This window comes from Zosterops lateralis (assembly GCF_965231275.1).
Source record: "Zosterops lateralis genome assembly, chromosome: 37".
In the NCBI taxonomy this organism is placed as follows: Eukaryota; Metazoa; Chordata; class Aves; order Passeriformes; family Zosteropidae; genus Zosterops; species Zosterops lateralis.
In genome coordinates, this window is record NC_139797.1 from 220075 (window position 1) to 229586 (window position 9512).

The 9512-nt window shown below is 56.4% G+C and overlaps 1 protein-coding gene across 12 annotated transcripts; it reads right to left on the bottom strand.

The window, feature by feature from the left end:
• Window positions 1-3716: 3716 nt before the first annotated feature.
• ISOC2 (isochorismatase domain containing 2) lies at window positions 3717-8019 on the bottom strand. 12 transcript variants are annotated; one of them, XM_083882037.1, is made up of 8 exons: window positions 7933-8013; window positions 7693-7734; window positions 7567-7606; window positions 7252-7410; window positions 6367-6582; window positions 5826-5896; window positions 5217-5334; window positions 3717-4333 (listed from the first exon to the last, which is right to left on the bottom strand). In XM_083882037.1, exons 4-8 carry the CDS (start codon window positions 7375-7377, stop codon window positions 4253-4255), a joined length of 612 nt encoding a protein of 203 aa, XP_083738163.1. In that variant the 5' UTR covers window positions 7378-7410; window positions 7567-7606; window positions 7693-7734; window positions 7933-8013; the 3' UTR covers window positions 3717-4252. The 12 variants fall into 12 exon arrangements, with proteins under 12 accessions (XP_083738163.1, XP_083738170.1, XP_083738168.1 ...); XM_083882044.1 differs by having other exon boundaries at window positions 7252-7462; window positions 7588-7606; window positions 7933-8010; XM_083882042.1 differs by having other exon boundaries at window positions 7252-7401; window positions 7517-7606; window positions 7933-8010.
• Between the last annotated feature and the right edge of the window lie 1493 nt (window positions 8020-9512).

Here is a 9512-nt window from a genome sequence, read left to right on the forward strand (position 1 = left end):
CCCAAACCCTCCAAAAATCTCCCCAAAAACACCCAAAATCCACCAGAAATCACCCGAAAATCAACAAAAACCAAAAATCACCCAAAGCCACCGAAAATTACCCCAGAACCACCAAAAATCACCCAAAACCCGCCAAAAATCACCCCAAAATTACCAAAAATAACCCGAAAATGACCAAAAACTGCCAAAAATGACCCAAAAACGACCAAAAATGACCCAAATTTTGCTCCGACCCCTCCCCCACCACAAAATATCCCCAAATTTCCCCCAAAAGGCCCCAAATTGTCCCAAAATGGGCCCAGGAGCCCCAAACCCCGAAGGCCCCCCCGGGGTCACCAGGGGGGTCACCCCCATGTCACCAACACCCTGCTGGGGTCACACTCATGTCACACACACAGTGTCACTGTCACACTCCTGCCATCGGTGTCACACTCAGTGTCACCCTCGTGTCACACTCCTGTCATCAGTGTCACACACTCGGTGTCACTGTCACACTCCTGCCATCGGTGTCACACTCAGTGTCACCCCCATGTCACACTCCTGTCACACACTCGGTGTCATTGTCACACTCCTGCCATCGGTGTCACACGCTCAGTGTCACCCTCGTGTCACACTCCTGCCATCAGTGTCACACACTCGGTGTCATTGTCACACTCCTGCCATCGGTGTCACACGCTCAGTGTCACCCCCATGTCACACTCAGTGTCACTGTCACATTCCTGCCATCGGTGTCACCATCAGTGTCACCCCTGTGTCACTGTCACACTCAGTGTCACACTCCTACCGTTGGTGTCACACTCAGTGTCACGGCCATTGTCACACTCTCAGTGTCATTGTCACACTCCTGCCATCGGTGTCACCATCGGTGTCACCACCACCCTGCCAGTGTCACACTCAGTGTCACTGTCACACTCCTGCCATCGGTGTCACACTCAGTGTCACACTCCTGCCATTGGTGTCACACTCAGTGTCACACTCCTGCCATCGGTGTCACCATCGGTGTCACCACCACCCTGCCAGTGTCACACTCAGTGTCACTGTCACACTCCTGCCATTGGTGTCACACTCAGTGTCACACTCCTGCCATCGGTGTCACACGCTCAGTGTCACCCCCGTGTCACTGTCACACTCCCAGGCCTGGTGTCACACTCCCAGTGTCACACTCATTGTCACCCCCCGGTGTCACCATTGGTGTCACGCTCCTGCCATCAGTGTCACACACTCACTGTCACTGTCACACTCCTGCCATTGGTGTCACCATCAGTGTCACACTCCTGGTGTCACAGCCATTGTCACATCCCCCGTGTCACACACTCGGTGTCACTGTCACACTCCTGTGTCACACCTGTGGTCACGCTGCCACCGCCACACTCCCAGTGTCACACTCAGTGTCACCCCCCTGCCATCGGTGTCACACGCTCAGTGTCACCCCCGTGTCACTGCCACACTCCCGGTGTCACACTGAGTGACACACTCCTGTTGTCATTGTCACACTCAGTGTCACACACTCAGTGCCACTGCCACATTCCTGGTGTCACACTCTCCTGGTCACACTCCCGGTGTCACACTCGCTGTCACCCCCCTGCCATTGCTGCCACACTCCTGGTGTCACACTCCGTGTCACGCTTGCGGTGTCACTGTCATTGTCACACTCCCAGTGTCACACTCAGTGTCACACTCCCAGGCCTGGTGTCACACTCCCAGTGTCACTCTCATTGTCACACACTCAGTGCCACACTCCCGGTGTCACACTCGCTGTCACCCCCCCTGCCACCACTGCCACATGCCCAGTGTCACACTCATTGTCACACACTCACCATTACTGTCACACGCCTGGTGTCACACTCACTGTCACTGCCACATTCCTGGTGTCACGCTCCCTGTCACACTCACTGTCACACTCCCAATGTCGCCGTCACCCACCTGTCGGTGTCACCCCCCTGCCACCACTGCCACACTCCCGGTGTCACACTCATTGTCACACTCCTGGTGCCACACTCGCCATTGCTGTCACACTCCTGGTGCCACAGCCATTGTCACACTCACAGTGTCACACCCCCAGTGCCACTGTCACACTCGGTGTCACACCCCTGTCACCCCTGTTACACTCCTGGTGTCACACTTGCTGCCACACGACCAGTGTCACTCTCAGTGTCACACACCCGCCATCGCTGCCACACTCGTGGTGCCACAGCCATTGTCACACCCCCAGTGTCACACTCAGTGTCACAGCCATTGTCACACTCCCTGTCCCTGCCACACTCTCCCTGTCACACTCCCAGTGTCACATGCATTGTCACACACTAATTGTCACACACTCAGTGTCACAGCCATTGTCACACTCGGTGTCACACTCCCCATGTCACACTCCCGGTGTCACAGCCATTGTCACACTCTCAGTGTCACACTCAGTGTCACCCCCCTGCCATCGCTGCCACACTCATTGTCACACTCCCTGTCACACTCCTGGTGTCACACTCGCCATTGTCACACTCATTGTCACACTCATTGTCACACTCCCGGTGTCACACTCATTGTCACACTCATTGTCACACTCATTGTCACACTCCCGGTGTCACACTCCCGGTGTCACACTCATTGTCACACTCACCATTGTCACACTCCCTGTCACACTCAATGTCCCTGTCACACTCCCGGTGTCACACTCATTGTCACACTCATTGTCACACTCCCTGTCACACTCCCTGTCCCCCCCTCTGTCCCCATCCCCATCCCCCGCTCCCGGCCCCGTTCCCATGGCAACCGCCCCCCCCCCAACGCCGCCGCCGTCACTCACCGGGGGGGCCGGGGGCGAGCCGGGGGGGCTGGGGGGTCTCTGGGGGTCTGGGGGCGATTCTGGGGGTCCTGGGGGGCTCCGGGAGGGAAATCTGGGGGAATTTCGGGGGGTTTGGGGGTCCCCGGGAGGATTTTGGGGGTCCTGGGGGGATTTTGGGGGAAATTTGGGGGGCTTTGGGGGGTCCCGGGGGTTTCCAGGGGGGAATTTGGGGGGTGTTGGAGGGTCCCGGGGGGTCCGGGAGGGAAATTTGGGGAGATTTCGGGGGGTTTGGGGTGGATTTTGGGGGTCCCGGGGGGATTTGGGGGGATTTGGGGGTCCCGGGGGGGTATTTTGGGGGGATCCGGGGGGTCCCGGCGGGGTCTCGGGGGTCGCGGTTCGCGCGGAGCCCCCGCAGGACCGAGCGGAGCGGGGGGGGGGGAGCGGGGGGCCGGGGGCGGGCGCTGATTGGCTGAGAGCGGCCAATGGGGGCGTGGGGGGCGTGGCCAGCGCCCACTCCCCCGGCGGGTTCATTAAGAAAAGGGGAGAAGGGGCGGGGCCCAGGTGTCAATCAAAAAGGAGGGCGTGGCACAGGGGAGGTGGCTGTCAATCATTCGGAGGGGGCGTGGCAGTGGAAAGGCGGCTGTCAATCATTCAGAGAGGGGCGTGGCCTCAAAGAAATGGCTGTCAATCATTGGGAGGGGGCGTGGCAGTGTTGAGAGAGCTGTCAATCACAGGGAAGGGGCGTGGCAAACAAGACCCAGCTGTCAATCACGCCGAGTGGGCGTGGTTAATGCAGATCCAAGGGGCGGGGTCAAACTGTCAATCATTGACTGTGGGGACACGCCCCCCCAAATTTGGGGATTTCCCCCAAAATCCTCCCCCAAAAAAATCAAAAAAACCCCAAAAAACCCCCCAAAAATCCATAAAAAATCTCAAAAACTCAATAGAGGGAAACACAGCATTTATTGACACCATTTTTGGGGAAAATTCGGGAGAATGTGGGGAAATTTGGGTCCATTTTGGGGGGATTTTTGTAAAAATTTGGGGCTGGTTTTGGGTGGAAATTTGGGGCAATTTTGGGGCAGAATCTGTGGAATTTTGAGGAGATTTCGGAGGGATTTTAAAGAGATTTTGGGGAAATTTTGGGGGAATTTTGGCGGAAATTGGAGGAGATTTTGGGGTGGATTTTTGGGAATTTTCGGGTTAATTTTGGTTTATTTTTTCAGCCAATTTTGGGGTATTTTTTGGCTGATTTTGGGTATTTTTTCTGTTGCTTTCAGGGATTTTTTTGGGCCAATTTTGGGGTGATTTTTGGGGTATTTTTGGGCCAATTTTGGGGTATTTTTGGGGTATTTTTGGGGTGATTTTTGGGGTATTTTTGGGCCAATTTTGGGGTATTTTTGGGGTATTTTTGGGGTGATTTTTGGGGTGATTTTTGGGGGTATTTTTGGGCTGATTTTGGGGTATTTTGGGGCCTCAGGGCCCCCCCAGGACCCCCAGGGGCCCCCCCAGGATCAGCCCCGTGTCCGGGGGCGGCTCCTTGATCAGCGGCAGGATCTGCGGGGGTAATTAACGCTAATTAGGGCTAATTAACCCTCGTTAATGCACCCTGAGAGTCTAATTACCCCTAACGAGCTCATTAACCCTCACCAGCCCTTAATTAACCCTAATTAGCCCCCTCTAATTAACCCAAATGAGCTCATTAACCCCATTAAACCTCACCAGCCCTTAATTAACCCTAATTAGCTCCTCTCTAATTACCCCTAAGGAACCACACCCCCAAGCCCTTCATTAACCCCTAATTAACGCATTAACTGGGCCTTAATTAATGGTAATTAGCTGGGCTCTAATCGGTCTTAATTAACCAACTGATTGGACCCTAATTAACCCTTAATTAATGTGTTAATTAATCTCTAATTACCCTGAATTAACCCTTACTTACCATGCTAATTAACCTCTAATTAACTCATTAACTGGGCCCTAATTAACTGTAATTAGCTGGCTTCTAATTGGCCCTAATGAACCAATTGTTGAGATCCCTAATTAACACGTTAATTAACCTTTAATTACCCTAATAACCACATGACTAACAAGCTAATTAACCTCTAATTACCCCCTAAATAACTCATTAACCAGGAGCCAATCAACGTGTTTGTGGGCGTGGTTTAACAGACAGGTGGGCGTGGCCTGACAGGGTGTGGCCAGGTGGGTGTGTCCCCCTCACCTGTTTGAACTTGGGGTGGGGCAGGTTGGGCGTGGTTGGGGCGTGGCTGGGGCAGGGTGGGCGTGGTCAGGGCGTGTCCCAGGTGGGCGTGTCCCTCCTCACCTGTTTGAACTTGGGGTGGGGCTGGGTGGGCGTGGCCAGGTGGGCGTGTCCCCCTCACCTGTTTGAACTTGGGGTGGGGCAGGGTGGGCGTGGTCAGGGCGTGTCCCCACTCACCTGTTTGAACTTGGGGTGGGCGGCGTCCCGGAGCAGCAGCAGCAGGAGACTCTCGCAGGTGCCCAGGTACGCCCCGGCCTGGCGCATCCGGGCCAGGGCCAGCGCCCGCTCCACCTGGCTGGGACCCCCAAAACACCCCAAAATATACCTGGGACCCCCCCAAAAATACACCTGGGACACCCCAGCGCCCGCTCCACCTGGCTGGGACCCCCCAAAACACCCCAAAATACACACCTGAGACACCTGGGACACCCCCAAACACACCTGGGCCAGGGCCAGCACCCGCTCCACCTGGCTGGGCCCAAAATACACACCTGGGACCCCCAAAATACACACCTGGGACCCCCCAAAACACCCCAAAATACACCTGTGACCCCCAAAATACACCTGGGACCCCCCAAAACACCCCAAAATACACCTGGGACCCCCAAAATACACCCCAAAGTACACCTGAGACACATAAATACACACCTGGGACCCCCCAAAAACACCCCCAAATACACCTGGGACCCTCAAATACACCCCAAATACACCTGGGACCCCCCAAAATACACCTGGGACCAAAATTCCCCCCGAATTTCCCCCAAATCACCCGAATTTGCCCCAGACCTGCGGGAGGAGACGGCGTCGGTCACCAGGTGAACGTCCAGGCCCCGCTCCAGCAGCTCCAGGGTCGTTTGCTTTGGGGGGTCCCCAAAATTTGGGGTCAATTTGGGGGGTCCTGACCTCGAAACTGCCCCAAATTTGGGGTTTTCTACCCAAAATTCCCTCTAAGAAGCCCTAAAGTCCCTAAATTTGGGGTCTAGCCCCTCTAGGACCCCTCAAACCCCCCAAATTTGGGGTTCAGCCCCTCCAGGTCCCCCAAATGCCCCCCAAACCCCCCAAATTTAGGATCCAGCACCCCCAAACCCCCCAAATTTTGGGGTTAAGCCCCTCCAGGACCCTCCAAACCCCCCCAAACTGCCCGAATTTGGGGATTTAGGCCCCCCAAACCCCCCAAATTTGGGGTTCTCTCCCCAAAACTCCCCTCCAGGACCCCCCAAACCCCCCAAATTTGGGGTTCTCTCCCCAAAACTCCCCTCCAGGACCCCCCAGACCCCCCAAATTTGTGATTTAGCCCCCCCAAGCCCCCCAGTTTCAGGCCCCTCACCAGCACGCAGGCCTGGGCCTCGATCCCGCAGAGCAGCACCGAGCGGGTTTTGGGGTCCCCCAGGAGGGGCGTGGCCCGGCTCAGGGGGGGGGCCATGCTGAACGAGGTTTTGGGGACCCGGGGCAGGTCCTGAGCCCCCAACTCCGGCACCGTCGGGCCCAAAACCTCCGGGCGCTGCTCGGTGACAAACGCCGGGACCCCCAGGACGCGGCAGCCCTGGAATTCAGGTTTTTAGGTAAATTTTTGGGTGATTTTTGGGGATTTTTTTGTGATTTTAGAGGGGTTTTTGGGGTGATTTTTGTGTGATTTTTTTGGCTGATTTTTCGTGATTTTTTGGGGGGTTTTTTTGGGGATTTTTCGGGGATTTTTTTTGATTTTTTTTTTTTATTTTTTTGGTGATTTTACGTGATTTTAAGGTGATTTTTAGGGTGATTTTTTGGGGTTTCTTGGGTGATTTTTGGGTGTCTTTGGGGTATTTTTGGGGTATTTTTTGGATGTTTTTTGGGGTATTTTTGGAGTGGTTTTGGGGAGTATTTTTGGGTTATTTTTGTGAGTTTTTGGGTTATTTTTGGGTTATGTTTGGGGGTATTTTTGAGTTATTTTTGGGGGTATTTTGGGGCTATTTTGGGTGGTGTTTCTGTGAGATTTTTGGGGTGGTTTTGGGGTTATTTTTAGGGGTATTTTTGGGTTATTTTGGGGGATATTTTTGGGTTATTTTTGGGGGTGGATTTGTGAGATTTTTTTGGGGTTTTGGGGGGTATTTTTGGGTTATATTTGTGAGATTTTTGGGGATATTTTTTGGTATTTTTGGGAATATTTTTGGAGTGTTTTGGGGGTATTTTGGGGTTATTTTGGGGTGTTTTCGGGGTGTTTTGGGGTCCCCACCTGCAGCATTTTGGCGGCCACGGCCACGATCTGCGGGAAGGCGGCGATGGAGCCCCGGAAACGCTCCTGGAGGTCACACAGGAGCAGCACCGAGGAGGCCGGACACGGCCAGCCCCGCCCGCCCATGGCACCTGGGGCACCTGGGCACACCTGGGACACCTGGGGGCACCTGGGGACACACCTGGGCTCAGCTGGGCACAGCTGGGGACACCTGGGGACACACGTGGACACAGCTGGGGACACGCCAATGACACCTGTGCCACACCTGTCTCACCCGGGTCACACCTGGGCACACCTGGGCACACCTGGGGACACCTGGGCACAGCTGGAACACACCTGGAGAGAGCCGGGACACCTGGGAAAGCACGTGGACACAGCTGGGGTCACTCCGGGGGTCACCTGCCCGGCACGTGACACACCTGGGCACAGCTGGAGACACACCTGGGCACAGCTGGGGACACACCTGGGCACAGCCGGAGAGACCTGGGGACACACGTGGGCACAGCTGGGGTCACTCGGAGGACACCTCGGGGGTCACCTGCCTGGCACGTGACACACTTGGGGACACACCTGGGGGGACACACCTGGGGGGGGAGGTCATGGAAGGTCATGGAAGGTCACGGAAGGCCACGGAAGGGTCGCGGCGAGGTCACGCGACACACGGACCCCCCAAACCCTCACCTGGCGGTCACGTGACTGGTGGGCGTGGCCCCGGAGCTCACCTGGCGGTCACGTGACCCCCCCGAGCCCCCCGCGCGCTCCCCCCCCCGCCGCACCCACCTCCGGCCGTTCCGCGCGCGCCCCACGTCACGCCCCGCCTCCCGCCCCCCACGTGACCGCCGCCTCAGCCAATCAGCGCCGCCCGTTCCCTGCAACGCCCCGCCCACGTCACTCAGGAGAGGTGGGCGGCGTCTCGTTCCCGCCCCTCCCCGCTCTCGGCCAATCGGGAGGCGCCGCTGAGAGGCGCGGCCAATCAGAGGGCGAGGTGGGCGGGGCTTGGCGTGAGGGTGAGCCGGAATCGGTCCAGGAATCGGTGAATTTTTGCCAAAATTTGCCTCAAAATCGGCGAAATTGGCTCAAAATCTGCCTCAAATCCACCGAAATGCGCCCGGATTAATCCCAGATCTCCGAAATTCGCCTCAAATCCCAGAAATCCGCCTCAAAGCCGCTCAAAATCGACCGAAATCCGCCCAAAATAGACACGAAATCTGCCCAAAATCCTCCCCAAAATTCACCCCAAATCCGCCTCAAATTCTCCTCAAATTTCACCCAAAATCCGCGAAATTAATCCAAATCCGCCCCAAATCCGCCTCAAATCTGCCCGAAATCCTCGAAATTCGGCCCAAATCCGCCTGAAATCCGCCCAAAATCCTCCCCAAATTCACCCAAAATCCGCCTCAAATCCACCCCAAATCCCCTCAAAACACCCTAAACCCGCCCAAAGACCCCCAAATGCCCTCAAAGCCCCCAAACCCCCCTCGGGACCCCCTCGAGACCCCCCAAAACCGCCGTTACCGGCCCCAAATCCCCCCCAAGACCCCAAAATCACCCCAAAAATCCCCAAAAAAATCCCCGAAATTGGGGTTTCTCTGACCCTCAACGATCCCAAAACCACCCAAGACCCCCCCCCAGGACCCTCTAAACTCCCTCGAGACCCCCAAAACCCCCCAAACCCCCCCGGTTCCCCCTCGCGCCCCCCAAAACCGCCGTTACCGGCCCCAAATCCCCCCAAAACCACCGAAATTGGGATTTTTCTGACCGTTACTGACCCCAAACCCCCCTAGGACCCCCCAAACTGCCCCCAAAAACTCCTCAAACCCCCTCCAAACCCCCCGAAACCCCTCGAGACCCCCTCGGGACCCCCCAAACCGCCGTTAACGGCCCCAAATCCCCCCAAAGACCCCCAAAGACCCCCCAAAATCACCCCAAAAATCACCTAAATTGGGGTTTCTCCCACCCTTAACGACCCCAAACCCCTCCCAGGACCCCCCAAACTCCCCCCAAATCCCTCTCGAGCCCCCCCAAACCGCCCCCCGATCCCCCTCGCGCCCCCCGCCCGTTCCCCACCCCAAACCCCCCAAAGACCCCCAAAGACCCCCAAAATCACCCCAAAAATCACCGAAATTGGTTTTTTTTCTGACCATTACTGACCCCAAAGCCCCCCAAACCCCTCCCAGACACCCCCAAACCCCACTAAGACCCCCCAAACTCCCCCCAAATCCCTCTCGAGCCCCCCCAAACCCCCTCGAGACCCCCTCGCG

Bases quoted from the DNA above. Each gene is read 5' to 3' on its own strand.
- ISOC2 (XM_083882034.1), bottom strand. The intron at 6,583-7,251 runs GTGGGGACCCCA...CCTGAATTCCAG, and splicing joins TGGCCGCCAAAATGCTGCAG to GGCTGCCGCGTCCTGGGGGT. The intron at 5,335-5,825 runs GTCTGGGGCAAA...TGGGGGTCCCAG, and splicing joins GACGCCGTCTCCTCCCGCAG to CCAGGTGGAGCGGGCGCTGG.